This window comes from Rhea americana, unplaced genomic scaffold (genome assembly GCF_003343005.1).
Source record: "Rhea americana isolate MKP2758 unplaced genomic scaffold, rheAme1 scaffold_143, whole genome shotgun sequence".
Classification (NCBI taxonomy): Eukaryota; Metazoa; Chordata; class Aves; order Rheiformes; family Rheidae; genus Rhea; species Rhea americana.
The window spans coordinates 2290377-2314326 of NW_028185517.1; the positions used below are offsets into that span (position 1 = coordinate 2290377).

General features: G+C 38.6%; 1 protein-coding gene across 9 annotated transcripts in view; it reads left to right on the top strand.

Moving 5' to 3' along the window:
* KIF1B (kinesin family member 1B) overlaps positions 1–23625 on the top strand; it is a 95959-nt gene extending 72334 nt beyond the window's left edge. For all 9 annotated transcript variants that reach the window (XM_085299009.1, XM_085299008.1, XM_085299014.1 and 6 more), the window contains 17 exons: positions 26–144; positions 1122–1177; positions 4232–4340; positions 4899–4965; positions 6556–6640; positions 6909–7014; positions 11356–11470; positions 12026–12159; positions 12661–12722; positions 13434–13579; positions 13935–14174; positions 15326–15397; positions 16168–16289; positions 17172–17321; positions 17815–18007; positions 18574–18692; positions 18929–23625. In XM_085299009.1, coding sequence (XP_085155135.1) covers positions 26–144; positions 1122–1177; positions 4232–4340; positions 4899–4965; positions 6556–6640; positions 6909–7014; positions 11356–11470; positions 12026–12159; positions 12661–12722; positions 13434–13579; positions 13935–14174; positions 15326–15397; positions 16168–16289; positions 17172–17321; positions 17815–18007; positions 18574–18692; positions 18929–18971 — 1938 coding nt within the window. In that variant the 3' untranslated portion in view covers positions 18972–23625. The remainder of the gene's footprint in view (positions 1–25; positions 145–1121; positions 1178–4231; positions 4341–4898; positions 4966–6555; positions 6641–6908; positions 7015–11355; positions 11471–12025; positions 12160–12660; positions 12723–13433; positions 13580–13934; positions 14175–15325; positions 15398–16167; positions 16290–17171; positions 17322–17814; positions 18008–18573; positions 18693–18928) is intronic.
* Positions 23626–23950: the final 325 nt, after the last annotated feature.

Here is a 23950-nt window from a genome sequence, read left to right on the forward strand (position 1 = left end):
CTCCCACCCTTACTTTGGCTAATAGATTGCTGTGGAAGTGACAGAATCATTTGTGGAGTATATCAAAACAAAGCCTATTGTGTTTGAAGTTTTTGGGCATTATCAGCAGCATCCTCTACACCTGCAAGGACAGGATCTCAACAGGTATTGTTCACTGTTCTGGCATAAAGGCTGTTTGTGATCAGACTTGAATCAGCTCTGCAGTTCAGGCAGTATTTTTCATCTTCCTGAAATTATATAGCCACAGTCTCACAAGCAGAATCCCTAACTGGTATAAGCATGCTGGTAGAGGCCTATTTACACCATCTAGCATGTTTTGTTAATGGACAATGGGATTGTTTTACCATCTTAAACATGAAAAGCTGCTTTGCTAATACAACTGCATCCACCCTATGAACACTRTGGTTGTAGAATATTGTGCACAGGACCTTAGCGGTGATCCCTGCGTGTTCTGGCAAGTCCTACTACCCTGTTGCTAGCATGGAGATAGGATGACAAAGCAAAGAGAAGAGATTAGGGGAAAACAAAAGGCTCTCCATGTGTAATATCTTGTGAAAGTACTACCACCATCTTGGCATTCATTAATTTGAATTAGGGAAAGGATCCCTAGTCCACTTATTCATGGCTTAAAGGAAGAGTCTGTTTTCTGGATTACTGGGTCTGATTAGCCCCCTTACTGAAGGCAGCAGCTGCAAAGAGGAAGCATGTGCTGGTTTTAAGAGGATGTATCWGCTGGGACTTGTTGCTTTTCCTTAGGCTATTTTGGGGAACTGCCTGCTACCTACTTAAGTTTTCAGTGTAGAATGGAATAGAGCAGTTGGAAACTATAAATAAATCTTTCTTTTATTGACAGCTATAATTAATTATATTAGAATAGAAAGAGGATTTAGGTTAGTCTGACAAGTATTCTGAGTCCTGGGAGAAATTTTCATGTAATGCTGAATGCATTTGATCCTCTGTGCTTTTTCTGACAGCTGACATTTACCTGTATTCTTGGAATTGTGAGACTCTTTTTTGAGATAGAAATAGATGGAAAACATCTTCTAGGGGTGTGTGTGTGTGTGTGTGTATTTTTATGCTTAACTACCTATATATTGGTAACTGTTTTCATTTCTCTACAGTCCTCCACAGCCATCCCGAAGATTCTTTCCTCCCCCCATGCCACTCTCAAAGCCAGGTGAGAAAGATTCTCTAATTCTGAACATCATACTTTATATGTCTGTTTGTTGCTGAAAATGAAGATTGTAGAATATTCTAAAGCTGTACAAGAAACTGAGAAATGGAGTGAGCATTGCAAAAAGGGATTGGATACATCTTTGCTGGCTATCTTGTGTGTGTGTGTGTGTGTGTGTGTTCTGTTCAACCTCCTCTTGCAGCTAGTGCTTCTTGGGACATTAAAGGGTAGAATATCATTCCTGAGGTTTTGACCATATTCCAAGAGATCTGGCTATGACTCTACATGCTTACTGAGCACTTGATTGCAAATTGTCATATTCATTAACCATTCCATCTTTTTGCTCTTGTTTACTGACACAATCTTGTTGAAATGATCATTGCTTTTCTTTACTTAATTTTAATAATGCATGCTAAACTCTTTTGGTATTTTTTTCTTCCCATTTTACCTTTTATTTCCTCTTCCTCTTGCTTCCTCTTGCCTGCATGTTTCTACCATCTGTTGTGTGTGGTGTGTGGTTTTTTTTTTTTTTTTTTTTTTNTTTGTGTGTGTGTGTGTGTGTGTTCCATTCCTTTTGCAGACCACGAGAGAAAAATTGAGTTGATTAGGTATCTTATGTCTGGCTATGTAAACGTGCATGTCCTGAACACACTATCTGAGCATGCCAACGTGCTTGCGTCCTCTGCTGTGGCTGCTTTCCAGGATGGGGCTGACCAGCTACCACCTTTTCTCTTTCTGCCTGTTCCCAGCTGTCAGAGTGAGCGGGCTCCTAAACGAGATGGTTAGTAGCCAAATTTAATTTATAATAGATGCAGAAATAGTTCTAAAACATGCTTTGAAATTCCTTTTTCCTTACCATGATCTTGTAGTGTTCTTGGGACTAGAAACTGCTGTGGTTGCAGTCACTGAAGGATAAAACTGAAGAAGTTTTGTAGGGCTCTTCTAGAGAAAAATGTAAAGGGAGCCTTTAAATTCCAATGTGCTAGGTATCACAGATTTTTTGTGACGCTGGATCTGTTGCCCAAAATTCTTGGACTTCTGTTTTCTTGTCAGTTTGGAGATATTAAGATGAGATGCTACAAATGAAAAGACAGCCAGGTACAGAGGAAACATTCTGCTATGTTTCATATAAGTTTCCTTTTTACTCATCTTCCTTTTTGCTGTCTAATTTGATATGTACAGTGCTGTGCCTCACAGGTTTATTCTGTAAAAGAGCCATACTGGATGAACTGGGCCAGAAGTAGTCCATGAGAACTTCTAAAACTGGCTTTCGAGTTTGTTTAAATGTCTTTCTGTGTTTTTTCTCTTCTGACTCTTTTGAGTTTCTTTGCTTAGCAGAAAACTTGAGTGAATTACGTTTGATGTTCCCCTTACTACCAACAACACTGAGTCCAGCTGTTGTGAGCTCATGGACAGTGTGTGTAGAGCTGCAGGTGTTGCTTTGGTAGTATGACGTATATGACAGGGTGGTGGTTCTTGCTAATACATAGGAAGAATGAATGATGGCACTGAAGCTTGCTACTGAGCCTGATGGTGTAGTGCTATAAATGACTAATTCTTGTAAAGTTTGTCCCTTTGAGGTGGCTTTTGTTTTACCTAGAAAATAAATGTGTTTGGGGGGGGAGAGAGATGGGGTGATGGGGGGGAAGACTATCTATAATCTCACAGGCACACCGAAGAACAYTTTCTTACTTGGGTCCTATTAAGCTCTTTCACTTATGGGAATTTAAGTCATGCTAGAAGCTGAAGGATATACAGCAGCATGAAGTTAGGAGGACCTGAAGAGCACGTTAGCGGGGAAGAACGGGGCTTTAGAGGTTAGAAGGGAGCAGAGTTATTTGACTTAATAAAAGCAGCATGTAGCAGCACAAAAAATGAGAAAACAGTTGCAGACTTAAAAAGAAAGTAAGTAGTTAAGGTATTTTGGGGAACAAAACTCTTTAAATGTTCCCATTTACAAAAATTGAAAAAGAAGCAAAGGAGAGAAATCAAGAAGTGATAGTTAAAAGATATGATATAATCATGTGTGAAGGAATAGCAGGTTATTTCTAGAGTTTGTTACTGCATTATTAATAGTTTTTCAGAGTGGTTTATCCTTACATTTGTATAAAAGAGTTTAGAGAGGATCTAGCCAGCAGTAATTATTAATACCAAAATATAAAGAGTCAAGGAACGTATTTTGCCAGGATTACTTTTCTGAAATAAGTTCTGTTCATCCTTTTTATGTATACATCCTCATACCTAAACTGGTCTTCACTTCATGTAGCAGAATAGTAATCTCCTGTGCCAAAGTTTTAATTTCTTGGGCGGTTTTTTGTTTGTTTTGGTGGGAGGRGAGTGTGCGTTCTGGATAAATAATGTTGCAAATGAACAGACCTAAATGGTTCCAAATCACAAACCACTAAGCTATAAAGTAGTTGATGGAGATCTTTCACATCTTTGTATGGATCTATAGAGACCACATTTTTACAAGTGTTTTTTGGTATACACTTTTATATCATTATTCATTTAACTTTTTTTTTTTTTTTTTTTTTTTTCTCTAATAACCGTTTTTCATGCCAACACTTTGAGGAATAGTGCTGTAAGCAGCCTCATTTTCATGGAACAAGATGTCTTAAGAGCAAGGTCCTTTCACCCTCTACAGATGGAGCAAAATATTTTTTTACTGTATTACCTAATGATTTCCTTTCAGCATTATCTGATTTTTTTTTGTGAACAATTGAGTGGTGACAGAGATGGCAAGAAAACCTTATATTATTATTTTTTTTCCTCTCTTTACATGTAGGTGCTGAATTATCTGGTTTATTTACATCTTCATTTGTAAAGTTAATTGGCCCTTCATGGTTTACTGTAGAACTCCCAGATTTCATCAGCAAGTCTGATCTAATTGGTGGCCTTGGCAATTTGAGACCGATTGTTTTTACCATGTGATCTGCATAAGCAGTTATCGCATACATAGGAACACTGAAATGACTTTAGATTTCTGTGAGTAATTTTACTTGTGTTCAGTCTTTGTAAACCATTCTTTTTCTTTTCTTTTCCTTTTTTTTTTTTTAGTGCCAGCTACAAAGCTAAATACTATGAGCAAACCTAACTTGGGCCAAAGTGTGAGCAAATATGACCTCCTTGTCTGGTTTGAGATCAGCGAATTGGAGCCAACGGGGGAGTAAGTCTAGAATTAATCTTTCATGTTTTAAGGACAGTGGTTTATGGAGTTAGTTCTTTTATCTGTTATTCTATTCAGACAAGATTGATGTTTAGGAGTTACCAACTGATGGTGGCCTAGCTTATATCAGAGTGGTCTCTGGCTAATTCATAAATTCTAATCTCTTCATTTTGAGAGCACATGCACACTAGCTGAGCAAGGGCTGGGAAAACTTACCTATGTTTAGACAGTGTTTAAATTCTTGGAATAATTTATGCTTTAGAAGTCACTCTAGCAGGCATTATGTGTTCACCTCTGCTAGACAGAAGGCTTTTCTGTGACAATTTTTTAGGGGCTATATTGAGAGGTGAATTCTGCAGAGTTTTTAAGATATATGATAGAATATATGATGTTTCTGTATTTAGCTGATAGTCCAATCGAAGTCCAGTCTGGGAGTTGGTAGAAACATCCTTGTTTCTTCAGCTATTGTATGGAAAGGCAAATGTTGGCAGCAGAAAACTGAATACTACTACAGTGTTAGTATAACTTATCTTGACTGCTGATTTCTGTCTCTCACAGGTATATTCCTGCTATTGTGGACCACACAGGAGGCCTGCCTTGTCAGGGAACATTCCTGCTTCACCAGGTACTAATGAAGGCTGTGGAACAGCAAGTTTCATCTCTAGGGGGTTAGAGTCTAATGACTGGATTTTCACGTCTGTCTTCTCCTTTCCCACACACTTCTCTAATAATAACTATAGAGTCAGTCATCTTTTAGTCTGTACTTATAGTTTGTTATCCTTGGGCTATGTAGGGAATATCCTAGGCCTCTAGTGTATTCCTGTTTCCTTTGCTTATCTGTGCATGCCACTCTTGCTGTGTGCTTACACACACATTAAAGATCAAAGTRTTTTAAACAGCGGGAATTCTTAGGACCAGGTTTGTGCCCTGAGTGTGGTTCTGAACCAAAGACAGAAGAATAATGGGGACTGAACTTTCTTTGGTTCATTCTCACTGTGTGGCTAGAAGATGGATCTGCACATTGACCATGCCTCAATGCATTTTAAATGCTTGTATTTAATCACAAATTTTAATGTAATAATCCGTAATGACAATTTTCCTTTAGCTGGATTCTAAAAAGCTAACTCTTGTTTATAGGTTTATATTATGTCGTTTTTCTTTACTCTGAATTTCAGATTCCTGTTCAGGCTTCTCCTGTGACTTGCATTTCTTCTCTTTGATAGGAACAGTTCTTACAGGTTGTGAGAAATGATCATACTATATTTATTCCTATCCCTTCCAAAAAAGAGGAAGGCACTGAATTCTTAATTTGTTAGTATTTCTCATCAATTGCTTTGAATTCAAAACAAGAGTAATTCTAGCCATTGTAATTTAGTTATCAAGTCCACAAGACTAGCAAAATTCTTTCAACTTCTTTTTAAACAGTTACATAGCAAGCACCTTTTTCCTGGAAGTTCCCTTCTCTCATGGAAATTCCACTCTTTAAAGTGAAGAGGTCAATCTATTGAGACCAATGCCTGGAGATGTTTATATATATATRTGTGTGTATGTTTAGATGTGTTTATTTCTATTCTGCAATTTGACCTCCTTCTCTGCTGTTGCAGGGTTTCATTATGCTTTGACTTAACAGTGATGATAGGAATGGTCTCTGTAGATACTGATAAATAAAAAGATACTGATAAAATAAAGTTTCTGTTAATAGATGTATGTGAATAAGATGGGAAATATCTGCATCACTATTTGGTATTTTATAGTAACTTACTTTGTTTATATATAAGAGTTTTTTCAATTAAACACTTGTATGCTGCAAGTTTGGTAGAGTGGATTTTATGAAGCTTGAGTATGCAGATCATCTTAGTATTTCCTTAAGATTATCATCATCAACTCTGGTATATGCCAGAGACTATGCATATCTTCTTTGAGAGTGTAGTGAGAATGTCAGGACTATTTGAAGAAAAAAAACCCTTGTCTTTGTGGGGTGAGGAGGGAGAAGTATGTTTTTTTGTTTTTTGTTTTGTTTTATGTGCGAACGTATGTTGTTCCTATATTAGGTTAATTTTAGTGCCTAGAAACATACAGAAGCTTGTTCACAGTTGTGAGCTAATGTAAATTATCTACACTGCTTCACTTTCACAGTAGAAGTGCAAAATGGATGAGGTTAGTGTTGGGAAAATACTTCACCAGTGTAAGCTTCCCTTTTTTGAACTGTTACCAGGGAATCCAGCGTAGAATCACAGTTACCATTATTCATGAGAAGGGCAGTGAGTTGCACTGGAAAGATGTACGAGAGTTGGTTGTTGGTGAGTATGTTCTGTTTGTATGTTATTATCTAAGGAATAAAAAGTACTAATGCTGATTTTTTCTTTGCAACTGGTTATGTTACCATTACTAGCACTGACTGTGGGAGGAGAATGACTTTGAAAGACATCCAGAGGAAAAAGCTTAAGTTTTGTCATTTCTATTTATAACTGTGTATCTGACCACATAGTCTATACTGACATTTGGAAAACAAATTCCTTCTGCATTTCAAGTTTAGGTTCAATTGTTTTCCCTTTCTACTCTTCTCAGGACGTATAAGAAATAAAGCAGAGGTAGATGAAGCTGCTGTGGATGCTGTTCTATCTTTGAATATTATCTCTGCAAAATATCTGAAGTCCTCTCACAGCTCTAATAGGTAAGTGAATGAAGTGAGCGTTCTTTCTCTTAGTAACCTTAATATTTTGTTGATATCCTGAGATATGGGCAGGATAATTGAAAAGCTGGGCATGTTACTAATTATTAAATACAGAATTCTGTGGGCACAATGCATACAGATAGGAATGAGTGTTAACATAATTTCTCATTAAAACTGAAGTCTAGTGCTCTGAATGAAGGATTTTTTGATAATGCTTTTGGGTGACTTTCCATTTGTAAGCACCATTAAAGGAGAAAGGATGTCCCAGCTTAAAGGTGTCCCAGTATTGAACCGAAAAAGTTTAAACTGACATCAGGRCTTGTCACTAGAATGCATCATTGGAGTACAAGGGTGATCTTGGGGTGATGTATTTRTGGATGTGTAGATACCTGTATTCCTGGAAAAAGTTTGTGATAATCTAATCTAAGCAACAGTCATGCTTTGTAAGTTAAACTTCACAATTTTCAGTATTGCCAATGTGTAAAGGAAAGGCAGGAGGATACATATATATATATATAGGTGTATCACAAATTTACTCCGGTTCTGATAAGGAGGCACCTGTTCCGAGTAACTGCAATCATTTGGGCAGCAGCCAGGCCTCTCTGAGATTTGTGGCTGCATATGTCCCCTCATTAGTTTGCATCACTCTTAAGGTATCAGTCAGACTGCACAGTTTTCTGCTTCAGTGCCTGCAACAAAGGGTGGTGAAGGAGAATTCTGCATTGCCAACAGAGCCTCTGACATGAGCCAAATCACTTGGCTGTTTAGTGGCTCYATTTAGCTGGTGAAAAGCGGGACTCTCTCTCAGATTTAACTCTGAAACAGTGTTGAGAGCAAGGAAGGGTTAGCCCATCTCTTGTGTGACTGTTGAATCCTGGAGGCAGTATCTTTCTAGGCACTGAAATAGATTCTAACTTCCTTCTCTATTAGAATCTTGTACTTTGAAATACTACTGCAATATTAAAGGTGAATTTGGGACAGTTTTGCTATCGACTTAATATCCTCCTGACACTTAGTGTCTGTAGATGAGCACAGTGACAGTATTTTTTTTTAAGCTGTTATTCCTTGCCTTTCACTGTAAAGTGGGTATTTTACTTTTAGCATATTTGAATTGATGGATTGGTATAACTGGATGTCAAGGGTACTTCTGTTAGTTTCCAGCCTGATTGTGCTAGATTTGCAGTTGGAAAGTGCTATCCCTTCTGTTCCCTAAAAAATTCAAGAAATTACTGTATGGCTCTGTAGTTTTCTACTGGGAGGGCTGCTTGGATGAAGGATGGTGGAGAGTGAAGTGAAATTGTTGACCATCTCTCACCAGAATGCAAAGATGTARTTTGTGGAATGAATGTCGGGTAGAGCGGGATTGAAGCCCGGTCAGGGGTATGTCTTATGTTTGCTCATTGTCTACAGACTTGTTTTCTGGTTGTTTTGTTGTTTTTAGTCTACTTGTTCTGCTCCTCTCAGCTGTTGCTTTTGTGTTCTGCTTTTGGCTGCACTAACTAAAGCTCTTTCTATGTTTTTACAGGCTCTTTCTTGATAAGGATATGCCTAGGTATTTTCTGTTTGCTTCCTCTGCACATAAAGGTTCTTGAAAATAGAATGCTTTATGTCCCATTTGTATTGCTGCCCTTTCAGCTTTTACTGAATTTTGTCAACACACCTCTTAGCTCCTTTAGAAGTAGTACATCTCCTCCTCCCTTGTTTATCAGGCATTTATTCAGGTGCAATTCAGTGGGAARCACATTAAGATAAGTTTTCCTTCACATATGATGGATAACTTCCCTCATTTGTTTTTTTTAATCCTCAAAATGTGTCATCAAAATGTAGTCCTTATTTACTTCATAGTTTCTTCCTTTTTTCTATATCAGAGAACCAAATTTGGAATTTTTTACTGTCCAACTTCAGAATGCTTGCTGCATTTGCTATGCCAAGACAAGGACTGAATGATTATGTTACTTGAAATTCTACCTCAGAATTACACTGAACAAAAAGCTGTGGCTGCCATGTGACTGGCATTCAACCTCCATTTTTTAGGTTGGATTTGTATCTGAAATTTAACCATGTATTTGCTGCTACTTATTCTACCTGTTGAGAAAGAAGTGAGATATTTAGTAACTGATCAGACTGGATTCCTATTTCACTCTCCAGATGCCTCTTTAGATCACAGCCAAAGCATACTGGCTGCACAATGCACAACTTGCATCTCTATTCTGTGTTCTGCCCCTTTGGAAAGGAGAAGAATTAAATCTTCTGTGCTCTTGGTTCAACACCTCTTGCTAACTCTAAAATCCACAATTCTGATGAAACATTACTACCCTTAACCAGTTCTTCATATTTTCTATGCTTTACTTGTTTTAWGCTCCATTTTCTTCCTTGTACTATTTGCTGTGCTGAAAGAGATTTGTTCACTTCTGGTTTTTGTCTCCCTCTGTAACTATTCTAGGAAGTTCAGGAAGCCTGTGTATATTTATCCTTCTGCCTAGACAAAATCCGGCAGAGTCAGTCTTGAAGCTGTGTTTGATTTGGTGTTTGTCCAAAAATCATTATTTTGCTGAAGACAGGGATTTTAGTTCTGCACTGTTGAATGGTTACTCCAGAGTTCTATCTCTGTGATGAGAAGAGTCACGTTCAGCACATGCTGTAGAGCTGTTTCGGGGCTAGGTATGCTGGCTCTCTGTCTGCGGAGAACCAGGTTTTACCTCTGTTTCTTCCACATGAATAGTAGTTCTGGAGCCTGCCTAAAGTTATATAAATGCATCATAATTAAGGTATGATGAGAGATTAAAATATAGGAACTCAACACAAATATGCAAAGGATTAGAAAACCTGTATTGTTTGGCTTATCTCCTATTTAGCTCAAGTGAGGATTACATTACAGTGCTTTTCAGGTTCCCATTTGCTTAGCCTTTAGAATATTTTTCCTCTGTAGCATTTTTAATAGAAGCAAGGCATTTAGCAGTAATTTCTGAAGTAAGATATTTCAAATAGAAGCAGTATTTAGTAATATTGTTGAATTATATTACTTAACTGCACAGTTCATGGCTTCTTAATGCATTCCCCAGCTCTGAACTATGTAATTGGTTTCAGAAAAAGGAGATTCTTAGACTATCTGAGCTCAAAACTCTTGCTTCTGCTATGTCAGCTCTAGGCTGTTTCATGTCTCTCTCTTGTTGATTTCTTCCTCCTACTCCATTTTGTCATTTGTCTTTGAATTTCTTGCTTTTCTGAACTGGTCTTTGGCATTAATACAGAAGTTCCTTAGAGATATAACTTTAAAAAAAAATTACATGAAGTATTTAGACTCAAAACGGGATGGAAAACCTAAACTGTAAGGGGGTTTGGAAGGGAAAAGCACATGAAAGTAATCAAGAATTAAAGCCTCCTTTTTCTAACCAGTGCAGAGAATTGAAGAGCGTACTGTACTCCAGAATAAAGGTATTAGTGTAGGTTTCTTTAGAAGAAAGTCCAACTTTTTCCGTTCTCACAGGTAGACACTAATTTCATCTTCCTCATGCCACCATTATGGACGAGACAGTCTAAATGATAACTCTAGAGCTGATCTATCTTTTTTATCCCCCTCTCTCACTTTTGACATTAACAGATAATCAGATTTCAAAATTGCTGGGATACAATTGTGGGACYCTTCAACTTTCTTTCCACGTACCAAATTGAAGAACCTTACAAAAGTTTGTTAGAGCTGACAGTTTTTATTTGAAGCAAGTAGGAAAATGGAAAGAAATCTTAATTACTTTAAATATAGGATTTTTCCCAATCTATCAGTCATTCTGATTTGCTTTTAGAAGCTACAGTTTTTGTATGGCATGGTAAAGAAGGATATGTTCCATTTCATTTTTGGTTTAAGATATTTATTGGAGATGTGTGTAGCTGTATGTCAGTCCTAGAACATGGTATAGAATGTGAGATGCTTATAAAAAAGAATCTTCCGATGCACTTTGAGGTCCAGCTCAGCTGAAYTGCATGTTAAGCCATAGAGAAGAGTGTTTTTTCTGCTTAAGAACAGTGTCCTTTAGTGATGACCTTGCTGTGGCTTTATGATAATTTTTTTTTCTCCTCTGTATTCCCTCTTTTCTTTTAGATAAGTCTTTCCCAAAATAGGCAGTGATACCTTTAATGCCAAAGAAGTTGAGGTAGAAGTAATTRCTCTTGGATGCATCTGTAAAAATTTGTTGGCGAAAGAAGAGTCTTTATTTCAAGTGTTGTTATCTTAATCACTGTGGTTATCATATTGGATGATGTCAAGAAAGAGATGCTTTGTACTGGCTTACGAGAGGGATGCAGAGGAGCTCTTAATACTGAGCTTTTGTTGTGCTTTTTTTCCAGGACTTTTTACCGATTTGAAGCAGTTTGGGATAGCTCTTTGCATAACTCACTTCTCCTTAATCGAGTGACACCATATGGAGAGAAGATATATATGACCCTGTCTGCTTACCTGGAGGTGAGAGTGCTGTACTGTCTTTTGTGCTTGTGACTCGGGTACAACTATTTGAGACAGCAGACAATGTGTTCCCTAGTCTACTGGTCTAAGTGTTTTTGAATCCTGAACCCAGTGAAAGTGTGTTCTAGGTCTTCATTTTCTGAGAAGAGGATGGAAAAATGTATTCACAGTTAATATCTTAGAATATTACAGTTATGCTTTACTATCAGGAGAAATGTGCAGTGAGTCGAGTGCATTTCCTTACCTTTCTGTACGTCATTTTGTCTGCCTTTGTATTTGAGTGAAGATTGAGGAAATACTACTAATGCTACAAACACTGGTGTAGCTCTTGGCCTTGTGTGCAATACACTGTTCTCTGTAGTACAACTATTTTGCCCGCAAGTTGCATCAGGAAATTTAGCAGTGCTCTTCTACAGAAACACATAAGAAGAAACACACTAAAAACCTAAACAATAGCAGATTTCAAAAATTTACACCACTGGAAGAAGGAAGCTATACAATTTTTGGCACAGGTGTGTGTAGGTACTTGTTCAGTAGTATTTTATTTTCTCTTAGCTTGATCACTGCATTCAACCTGCTGTTATAACAAAGGATGTTTGTATGGTTTTTTACTCGCGAGATGCTAAGATCTCACCACCACGATCTCTACGCAATCTCTTCGGCAGTGGCTACTGCAAATCTCCAGATTCGTAAGTTCAGTTGGTTTTTGGTATCAGTTGTTTTACATCATAATATACTTAGGGGAAAATGTAACTTAATTTTCTGTATTTCTTCCTTGAAAACCTACCTGGTTATAGTTTACCAGTCTGCTTTTGAACATACTTTCTTGCTTCCCTTTTATTTCAGTGAAACACTGATGGCTTATCAATTCATGGCCCCTTTTGCAGCCTTGTGTCTTAACAGTTAGGAAGAGAGATCCATTTTTCCAGTCGTCTTATAGAAGACCCTGGTCCTAATCTGGAATTTACCCTATTAACAGCTCTCCAAGTCTAATGGGAAAAGTGAAGGTTGCAGGAAATGCCATTTCTAGAGATCTTACTGTGTGTTCTGGTTGTTTTGTGTCAAGAGTAGAATGGACATATACTTCTGACTAACAGTTAAAACTTCTAATTTGAGGATCACATAACACCGCTGATGTACTTTATTTCTGAAGATAACGGGCTTTTTTTGTTCTGGTTTCTTGTGAACAGCAATCGAGTAACTGGGATCTATGAGCTGAGTTTATGCAAAATGGCAGACACAGGAAGTCCAGGTAAGCAGTGACAGGAACCTGCACTGAAGTGTAGGAGATTTAATATTTGACATGCTGTAAACTGCAATATTGCTGAAGATGTTGTGAGCAGAAGGGAATAAATACTTCTCTCTGAGAACCAGTTTCTGTGTTTAATAGGAGCAGTGAAACATTGCTATTCCATGAAAAATGATGTAGGCTTTTAGTTTTGGCTTGCATCTGTGCTTAACATTAGTGGACCAAAGATTCACTRAAAACATCTTTGCATTTTCTGACATGGATGTATCAGGAAACTGAGCACATACCTGGACCATAGACTTAATGGGCTTAATAATGGCTTGTCATAATAATGGCTCATCATAATAAACAAAGTTGGGATTTGGTTGTGCAATGGTATTTCCCTCAGTCTTCTGAGGACCACATTTTAGATTCTGCTAATATCCAATGTGAGCTTGATGACTTAGAAGGAATGTATGCATTTTTTCCTCCAAGAGCTAGCAGTTGACACTTTGATTTAAACTGAACAGGAGGAGTTTGCATTATATGGAGATAAGTGGAAAATATCTGAATGAAGCAAGAAAGCAGAACTAAATTAAACTACTTTGAGATGTGCATAGCAGTGTCATTAATGAAACAATTACTTTGTTTCCAGCTGTACAGCAGATATGTTGGTTCTGTGCAGGTTGCTAATTGATAAACTTTTGATGTCTTGTATTATTTTTGACTACTCAGGAATGCAGAGGAGGAGGAGGAAAGTCCTAGATACCTCTGTGGCATATGTGCGTGGAGAAGAGAACCTGGCAGGTTGGAGGCCCCGGGGTGACAGCCTCATTCTAGAACATCAGTGGGAACTGGAGAAATTGGAGCTTCTGCATGAGGTAAGTAAAGAGATGAAGGAAGTGAAAGAAAAAACGCAGCAGTACCTTTGATTTTGCCATTAGTACACCCTCTGTGTGACCTTCTGAGCTGAACAGGTTTTCAAAACAGARTTTGTTCTCAGAGTTAAGATTTAAATAAATTCTCCAACAGGGAAGACAAGAATGTGGCTGGCCACTGGATAGTCTTCAACTCAGAATCTCACTATATTCAACAAATGCAGGTTCAGCTTCTAGTGCCATTGTAAACTCCTTTTTATTTTTTGGTACTTGTATGAATCCTAACAGAATGCATAAGAATTCAGTGTCTGTGAATATAAGGAAGACCTTAGGTCATCTGATGCTGATTTCTTTTCAGGTGGAAAAAACACGACATTTCCTTCTGCTTCGTGAAAAGCTTGGTGAGAGCATTCCCAAGTCCCTGAGTGACTCACTGTCTCCCAGTCTGAGCAGTGGGACCCTCAGCACCTCCACCAGCATTTCCTCCCAGATTTCCACCACCACTTTTGAGAGTGCGGTCACCCCCAGTGAAAGCAGYGGCTATGACTCAGCTGATATAGAGAGCCTGGTGGATCGGGAGAAAGAGCTGGCCACCAAGGTATGACTTATGAGGAGAGTGTGTCTAAATAGAGGTACTAAGGATGATTAAATGTTAATGATGAGCTAGAATTTAAGGTTTGTTAATTGGAAGAACTACTCCACAGCTACTCCATTATTACAGAAGGTGTGCCTGTGCTGGTTCCCACCCGGGGATCAATAATTAAATATTTGAGATGGACAGTGAACTGATGTGCTAATTTGTTTTAGTTCGATCCTTTCCAGGAGATGCATGGCATCCTTCTGTCTTTTCCAGTCCAAGGATTTTTGGTTTGCAGAACCTAGGAATTAGTTTGTCCCATGCTCATTAGTTTTACTTGCAGAGATACAACTGGATATTCACCATGTTATGAGTTTCATTTTAATATACTGTGTAACTGTAATCCTCTGTCTTCCAACAAGCCAGTGCAGGTGACTGGGTTTGTGCTGTTATGGCTGTACTTCATTCCCTTTCGTTAGATCTTCTGTAAATGCAACTCCTGAATTTTATCAAGGGAAGTGTTTATTCCCCTCTTCTTTGTACTTCAGGGCCACATGTGGGATGCCATACCCAGTTCTGGGTCTTCCAGTACAAGAGAGGTGTTAAACTGGAGAGGTTCACTAAGATAATAGGGGCTGCCATGTATATGTAAAAGGTGGTGAGGCTGAGGCAACTGGGAAACTGGAATTCTGTAACCAAAAGGAAAGAAAGGTCAAAGAGGGATCACATGGTAGTCATCTTCTGTGAAAGCAAGGGGTTAGTTGAAGGGAGGGGTAAGCATGTTGTGAAGATGGCAATCAGCCTCTTYTGCAAAGTGAACAATAAAGAACAGAAGTGATACAGGGAGAGAGGTTCAATATTGGGAGAGATTGCTAGGAAATGCTGTACAATTTCTGTCCTTGAAATTTTTTAAACTCTGCTTTGAGCAGAAGTTGGGATTCACTGACCTTCAGAGTCCAGCCTAACTTTTTCTCCTAGTCTGTGTAAAACCTATTCCTTGTTAGCTTTTTTTTTAGTCTTGAGTTCTGTAATGCTGGACTTTTCAGTGGTAGTTTAGAATTTACTTATTCTCTGGTGAGCTGCCAAGTATGTCTTGGCAAGCCTCTTAGGTGTTCTGATTTCTCTGGAAATCTAAATGTAAACTCCTTGTGTTTTCTGTGTGTTTTCTTCAGTGTCTGCAGCTTCTTACTCACACTTTCAATCGTGAATTTAACCAGGTGTACAACAGCATCAGTGATTGTAAGGTAAAGATTTCGTTGTTTCTTCTGGGACAGCAGCAGCTAAACATGTAACAGCTATTGTTTGTCCTTCCTTACCTACTCAGTCTCCCAACTTCTGTTGGGAATGTTACAAGGTTAAACTCTATACAAATAACAATATATTTGAAATTGGAGAATCTGTTGATGCTGTTAAGAGACAAAACACTTTGTATTAATTTTCTTCAATTTCAGACTATTGGAAGAACTTACCTGTTCTGTTCAGCTTCAGGTTCTAAAGACAGTTAAAGGAATTGGAAATAGTGTGATCTCAGACTATAGCATAGCTTTTAGTTTATCACAAGGCTGGGGGTGCTCTTTATTACTTAATCATTCACTTTCCCTGTGCAAAAGCCTGGGAGGGGTGGGGATGGGACAGGACAGAATCAAAAAGCTCTTTCAAGAATTGTGACTGTAGGCCCAGGCACGATTCTGTTGCAAAACAAATAAACTAATATATTCCATTGAATTAGTCAGGGTATAAATAATCAGAGTCAGGATGTACATAATCAGAAGTGTAGTACATTAACAAACTGTGTCCACGGAAGTGTCATTTTATTTTTATTCCCAGATAGCGATTTTGCATAGAAGYATTTCTGTGCAAAAATTTACTGCTAAATAAGGAAATGGCCAATAGAAACACTTTTCTACTATCTGAGCTTTCTGAGTGCTTGCTTTGAGTGCCCTATTCCAACTAGGACTGAACACCAGCTACAAAAATCTCCTCTGTAATACTTTGCATGTGTTTGTCCTTGTAGCTGTCTGATATTTCTCCAATTGGGCGGGACCCATCAGTGTCCAGTTTCAGCAGTGCTACCCTCACTCCTTCATCTACCTGTCCTTCTCTGGTAGATTCAAGATGCAATTCAATTGATCAGAAGTAAGTATAGGGTATGAATGGGAAAAGTACTTCTTAGCGTTCACAAAGCTGTCTGTGCTATGTTATCTGAATTTTTTTCCCCTCTTTTCCTTTCCTATACTTTCAGATGTTTCTGTATAGTGCCTCTTGCTATATCTTCTGCAACCACTCTGCGCGCGCACACACACACATATATATTCCTTTTTCTCAGCTTCTAAGGTGTTTCTGTTCCTTRTGGTAAAAGAAGAGCCAGATGCATGATGTTGTAGTGACCAGTTAATCTTCAATATGCAGAGTCCCCAAAGTGTTTTTCTGTGGTTTTTTTTTTTGTTTGTTTGTTTGGTTGGTTGTGGTGGGTTTTTTTTTTTGTTTTGTTTTTGTTTTGTTTGTTTTTTGCGGGGTTGGGAGTATGTCTGTCAAGAAGACCTACTAGCAGCAGCCTGGAATAGACCAATTTGGCCAATAACCTTTGTATATTTTTTCAGCTCTATCTACAGAAGCTATTTTTGGTGAAATTGGGAATAACTACTATTGAAAAACACGTAATTTGGACTTTGTGTTTAACATTCTCTGAGAAGTGCACCTCTTAGGAAGTGCTGCAGCACCTCTTCTGTCAAACCGTAATATGACATGTCTCTGTGTTGTGACAATGTTTGGCAAGGGAAACAAGGGAGAAATAGTGGGAAAACACTTGTTAGCAGTTCATATTTATCTCTTCAGTACAGAGCCTCAAGTTTTATTCCACAAATTTCTTTAGAAATGCTGTTTGATATTGTACAAAGGGCTCCCTATATCATACAAAAGATCTGGATTATAGGATGAAACTTGTAAGACTAGGCTGTAGATATGTTTTAAAATCTATTGTCACATTCACTCACTTTTTTTTTTTTTTTTTTTTTTAAGGACTCCAGAAGCAAATTCTCGTGCCTCTAGTCCCTGTCCTGAGTTGGAACAGTTTCAGCTCATTCCTGCAGTAGAAACTTCCTATATTGCCAGAGCTGGAAAGAATGAATTCCTAAACCTTGTTCCTGATATTGAGGAAATCAGACCAGGGTAAATTTCCTATTGTAGTGTGGTTGTGCTTTCCTGTGTGCTCTCACAAGCGTTTTCTGAGATTTCTGTTTTCTTTGTCCCATTTGAAGGAAAGTAAATAGCAGGTGATAGCAGAACTATAAAGTTGTCTGTAATTAAACTGGCAGCAGGATTGAGGAGAGTTGTGTTGATCTTTAAACTCTGAAGCATTCATTCCCTGCATTCACTTAATGAACAAGGTTTCCAATGACCTAAATATAATGTCTGCTATCATCAAACTGATGGCTGAAGTTCACTGAAGTCCAGGTCTTCATGGATTATTTTTTGTGCCAGAACTTTGCACAATACTTGAAGACAAAATTCAGCTTTTTGTAAAAGAACTTTTAAATAATGGTGTTGTAGGCGGAACATATGAAGACCTTAGTCTTGTATAATGTTTTGCAGTTARTACGGGGCCCTCAGTAGTTGCCTTACTTAGGAGAAAATATATATATATTTTTTTTTCTCCCTCCAGTTCTGTAGTCTCGAAGAAAGGATACCTCCACTTCAAAGAGCCACTCTCCAGCTCGTGGGCCAAGCATTTTGTGGTGGTCCGTCGTCCGTATGTTTTTATTTACAACAGCGATAAAGATCCTGTGGAAAGAGGAGTCATAAACTTATCCACGGCTCAGGTGGAGTACAGTGAGGATCAGCAGGCAATGGTAAAGGTCAGTCTAAGAGCAATTGTTTATACATAGAACAGGAATAGCACTGCAGGTGGTAGTGCACCTAGACTGTCCTGTCTATCATCTCTCGTCTAAGGAAATTGCATCTGTATTCTAGAGCAATGTCCCCTTATCTCATGGCTTCTGACGATGCTGCCTGCAAGGTTTCCAATTTGTTCGGGATGTCTTATGATTAGGATACAGTTCTACAAGAGGCTTGAAACTCTGATTGCCATTCTGGATCATACTCATTTTTATGAGCTTGTGTACCAGGACTCTGCATTTATTTGTTTTAAAAAACACACATACGCATCCCACAGAGAATCAAATTAACTTAACTGGTTCATCTCAGCAGCTCTGAAAGTGCACACTCATGAGMTAAAATTGTATTTCATAGAAGATGTCCCATTTGACTGACTAATATTATCCTGGAGATGATCAATAACTTAAAGGAAAGTCCTTGGGTCCTGTGTTTTTTACAAATGTGATGTATTTTCTTGAGAAGAGGAACGTGCATCAGCTTCTGTGCTTGTACACTTGTTTATTTTAAATTGTCTTTGATATTTCAGACACCTAACACCTTTGGTGTATGTACAAAGCACCGTGGGGTCCTGCTCCAGGCCATCAATGACAAAGACATGAACGACTGGTTATACGCCTTCAACCCGCTTCTTGCTGGCACGATACGGTAAGAGACAGTTCTTGAGCATACAAATGCTGCAGAGCTAGAGATAGTTATAAGCAAGTGCGCAGATAGTCACAGAATTAGTCTTGTTCTGGAGGATTTGAGAAAGTGGGTGAGCTAGTTGGGTAATTATCTAGACCTGCACAAAAGAGCAGAACAGAAAGTTGGCCAACTGTGGGGAGGGAAGAAAAATAAGTTTCCAGAATTCAACAAATAATTTTTACTTCTTTCTTATGCAGGTCAAAACTGGCTCGAAGACGCACGGGCCAGATGAAGTACTGAGTCCATGTAACATTCCTCCATCTGCTCTCCCTAACTCACCTTCTGATAGATAAAATGTTACCTCTCATTTTCTCTTTGTGATTCTTGACAGTTTCTCTTGTATGTTATCCTGTGGCTTAACATCACATACCTTCCCAACTCTTTCAGCACATTTTCTAGCTGTTCTTAACCCTACCTTTTTTTCTTTTCACTTGTGCTGAGAACCCTACTAGTAGCATGTGGCCAGAAAAAAAAGAAAAAAAAAAGTTATTATGCACGACTCTAAAAAGAAAAAAAAGTATTTTTTGTTATAATGATTGTTTTTCCAGTCCAACTGACCTTTTGGTGTCTTTCCCACTGTCCATGTCTGTCTAAAATGTTTTAGGTTTTTCATTCAGTTTAYGATTTGGCAGTAGTCACTGGTTCCCTCAGGACAAAGTTTTAACACCAGGGCAAGACTATTCCTTCTGTAAACATTACCCAGCCAGAAACTGCAGTAGCTCCTCAGGCTTTCTGAATCCAGCCTCCAATTTAAACTCTGTTGAAAGCTGATATTGGATAAACCTTTGGACAAACCAGTCTGGGCAGATTGGATTTTGGACTGGTGCAAGTTTTTGAGTTTCCAGAGTCCAGCAGAAGGGGGAGTGACCTACAAAAAGAGGAGGGAACAGCTGAAGAGGGGCTGGCTGTAATGACCTGCCTTTGAACTCTTGCTGTGGTGTGCAGATGAGCAGTGTTTGGCTCTGAATCTCCCTGAGAACATGTACACTCCTCTGCCTCAAGAGCTGAGCTGAGCAGACAGAGCTTGTGCTTATGTGAGGAAAAATAAGCAATGTCGCTGCAATATTAGATGTAATCCCTAAAGTTTGAGATGCTCAGCCTCGTTTTGATACGGATGGCGTGTGTTAAGAAAAAAGCCAGCGTTGTTGTTTCCTAGGGTATGTTCAGGAGATCACCACAGGGGGGCAGTAATTCCCTTTTCTGCTTTTAGTTTGGGCTTCTGAGTTCCTGCAAAAACAGTTCTCGCTTCCCTCTCCTGGAAGAGATTTATGATTCTAACTGGCACATTATGGAAGACTACACTGAGCAGTGTATTTGCATTTCTTTGTGAAAGGCCTGCTTTATAAATGGGTCCTTTATCTGTAATATGTGGATGACATCCAGTCTGTCCATGGGCTCTCTAGAGSCCATCCTCTCTCTAGAAAATAATTTCTAAACCTAGCACTTGCAGTATTCTCCAGGCACGAACAGAAAGCTTTCACTTCTCCTTGGAATAATTGTTCAATACCTCCTGTCTCCCTGCTGCAGTTTTCCTTAGCTAAAACCCCTTAACTTTTAACTTCAGAGAGAGTCCTTCCTGGAGGACAGATCAGGTAGACTCCACTCCTRGTCACAGTGGGGTGCAGTAACTGGCTTGTTGGAGATCAGCTAGGAGGTGTTAGTTCTTGGCCTACAATATAAGTTCTTCATATGGCAAAGCTTTGATCCTTGCTCCAAGAAAGGGAGGCAGAATGAGTTCGCCTCTGAGAAGTAAAGTCATCTCAAGTTTTCAAGGAGCCTGGGATTTTTCAGCTTATTTTTAAAAGTGTTTCAGACTTCTGTGCTATACTTTCTTGACTTACCTTGGGCACTGATAGGGCTGACTGTGATCCTGGGGGATGTACAGGGATTTCAAGCTAAGGCTCCTGTCTCTCAGGGTAGAGGCAGAAGGGGTTTGTTACTGTAGGCACACTTAGGAAAATACTGTTTTGTAACAGCAGCTCAGGAAGGTTATTTTCATTCAGATCATTTGTCAACAAGTCATGCCATGCACTGGAAGTTCTGTGKCGAGAAGCATGTGTGGGATTGTCAGCAGTTAGGCAATACTTTTTTAGCCTTATGGGTTTTTTGCTTCTGCAGCAGATTGCAATGCATAATGGGACCTCCTAAAAGCATGGCTGGAAAAGGGGCAGGGAGAGGGAGTCTGACACTTGCTAGGACATATCTTTATATATTTCAAGATGGTACTCCAGTTAAATTRTGTACTCATCCTGTCTCCTGTGGTTCCCAGACTTGCTCCAGAACTGGAACTCAGAGTGAGGGAGTGTCCTGGGGACCCAAGAGCATTATATGGAAAATTATTTTCTTTTATCTGGCTGCATCTTATTTAATTGTGTGACTCAATATAGTGGTGATGTTTCTTTATAATGGATGATATGCACTTCAAGTGTGCRTGCAAATAAGACCACTAGTACTGAAAGAGGGCTCCCAAACTGGAGCTAAGCAGATGTCAAGATGTATTAAGAATGAATTAGGTTAATTTTAAGCACTAAGCTGTTGCTGCCACCATCACCCTTAGTAATAAAAGTGGAACGAGTCTGAGCAGAGGAGGAGGGGTAGCAATTCAGGTGGTGATATTATATGATGCACTGAGAACATTTATTATTATTATTATTTTAACTAGAACAAAACTATAGTTTAAGTCTTTGCTTTGAATAAGCCAGAAAAATGAACTAATGGGATATAGGTATTGCACAGAAACACGATTAAGGGAATCTTCCTGTGAAAGCAGGAAGAGACAGATGCTTACTTTATACRGAGCCGTAAATGTAAAGCAGTATTGCATAACAGTTACCCTTATATCAGGCAACTTCAGATGGCTTGATCTATATACGGATAACAGGTCCTTAGAAGAGCAAAATTCTGTTCTTAAGCATCAGCATCTTTTAAAGCCTGTCTGTGACAAAATAGATTCTTGTCCCGTGGAGTTCAAATGGGCATTATTGTTTTCAGACTGATATATAAGTACACAATTAAAGAATTTTTCATCAGTTATTGAAGCCTGTTTTGAGACATCAATTTCTCTGCTCCTTAAAACTGGAGTGAAAGACAATTCAGGTTTTCTTTTAAAAACAAAACAAAACAAAAAAAAACAGCTCACTTTAAAGCTTTTTTTGATCTAGCCCAACACCTTAAAAACTTGTTTTGAAATAGACCAAGAAGGGAAAAATATGCTAAGCTGCCTTCTCTTGACTTTTAAAAACCCACTTTTGCTTACCTACTGTGTGTTGGGGGGGCTCCTAGAGTCAGGCAGCTCTTAGGACCCAGCCACTAGGCATCATGCTGTGGGCCTGCCAACCCACTGAGCATAAGTAGTAGTGGTAAACTCAACTGGCAGTTCTTGGAGAAACTCGAGAGTGAACTTGTGCTGTAGATTTGGGGTTTTATACTCTTCAGTAAAGGGAAGGAAAAAAAATAGAATCCTTATTTCCTGTGGAAACCATGGTGTTGGAGCTTCCTGAATACTTTAAAACTAAACTAAACCTCCTATATTGTATTTTAGAAATGCACTTTAAGTATTTTGTTTTTTGTTAGAAAATTCCTATGTTCTGGAACGTGGAAGGGAAAGGAGTAGTATTTCCAAGCCACTGAGAAAGTTGCRTTGTTTTTAGTCTTTTTRCCACTGTCTAACAGTCCTTATTACTAAGTAGCAAGGTATTTCAAAGCGAAGACTTTACTTTTTGCTGCTTGTTATCTAATTTACAGGGATTTAAGTTTATGTAATGTATTGTATATTTATATATCTGTAATTAATCGCACATTAGAAAGAGGATTAGCTTGGGAGTAAGACCCATTGGTACTCTGCAATCAACTAATACTGCCTATGCATATTCATCTTTCTGGTACTCTTACACAGCCTTAGTTTGTGTTAGTTTATATTGTGGTGGTGTTTCTTTGTTGAAGATGCAGTTGTTAACCAGCTGCTCAATGGAAGGATACTAATGCTGCTCTGAGACGGTTTGCTGAATGTATTTTAAAATGGGTCTCTAACATGTGCGTTGCATCTCTCCAATGTGGTTTAAAACCCAGTATGTGATCTGAACTTTATTGTATGTAGCAGGAATGTATTAATTTTGTGCTTCCTTGTTAAAAACATCAGCCGTTCAAAGAACAAGATTGAGATATTTTGTTCAGAAGGCCATTTATGCATTCTAAGTATTTGAAATCAAAACTAGTCCAACGCTAACCAGATGGCTGTATCCAATATCAATTGGGAACAGTTTTTAAATTAACATAAGCCATGTATTCAGAAAACTGAGGCTATGTTTCCAAATTAGTGGCCTGATCCTGAGCAGTACTGAACTACCTCCTGCTCATATTGAAAACAAGGTCTACAAGCAGAGAGAGTCTTGGATGATCAGTGCTTCCCAGGATCAGTTCTGAATTTTCTACTCTGCCTGTTCACACTTCCTGTGCAGTTGATCAATGTTCTTGACTTTGGACATTAGACATGCTGTTGCACTGAACTACATACTTTTTTATTTTAATTGTGGTCCTCATTTTCCTATTCAACCTCTCTGTACACAAAGTATACAAGGTATACGCTGTATAAGTGGCCTTCTTGAACAAATCTCTTTGCAAACTGATTTCATCCCAGCGGAGTGCATCAGCAACACTGTACATTAATTTCAGATTTTCATTTTCATATTTTATTTTGTAAATATATGTTTGGAGCTTAAGTATACAAAAATGTAAATATAGTTCATGTATTTGTACTAATTCTGATCCATTTGCTGTATAGCCTTAGGTGTGCAATGCAGACATTATCTAACTGTGTATGGTAACCTTGCACCACTGAGTTGTTAGTGAACGAGGTGAAACAATAAAGGTACAACCAGTGCATTAGCAGCTATAATGTGTGCTTGTTTTATTGTGGTTTAATTATTAGTTTCTTATCTTAATTACTTGTTTTCAAAGCCTTATTTTTCAAGTGTATGCCTTTCAAAATGAAATCATCTCAACTGCTCTTTATAAGGACTGGAAGCCCTTCTTATCCTTCGTCTTGTTCTCTTCAGCTATGCTCAGCAACGTTCCTGGGGTTCAGCAGCGTTTCTGGGCATTCAGCAGAGGCCGTGGTGGAAAGATAAAACAAGGGTACGGTGCTGCTCCCCGGGGCGGGCCTGCCCCTTTAAGGGGGGGGGGGGGTGCCCGTCGCCGGAACCATCGGCCTATGGGCGGAG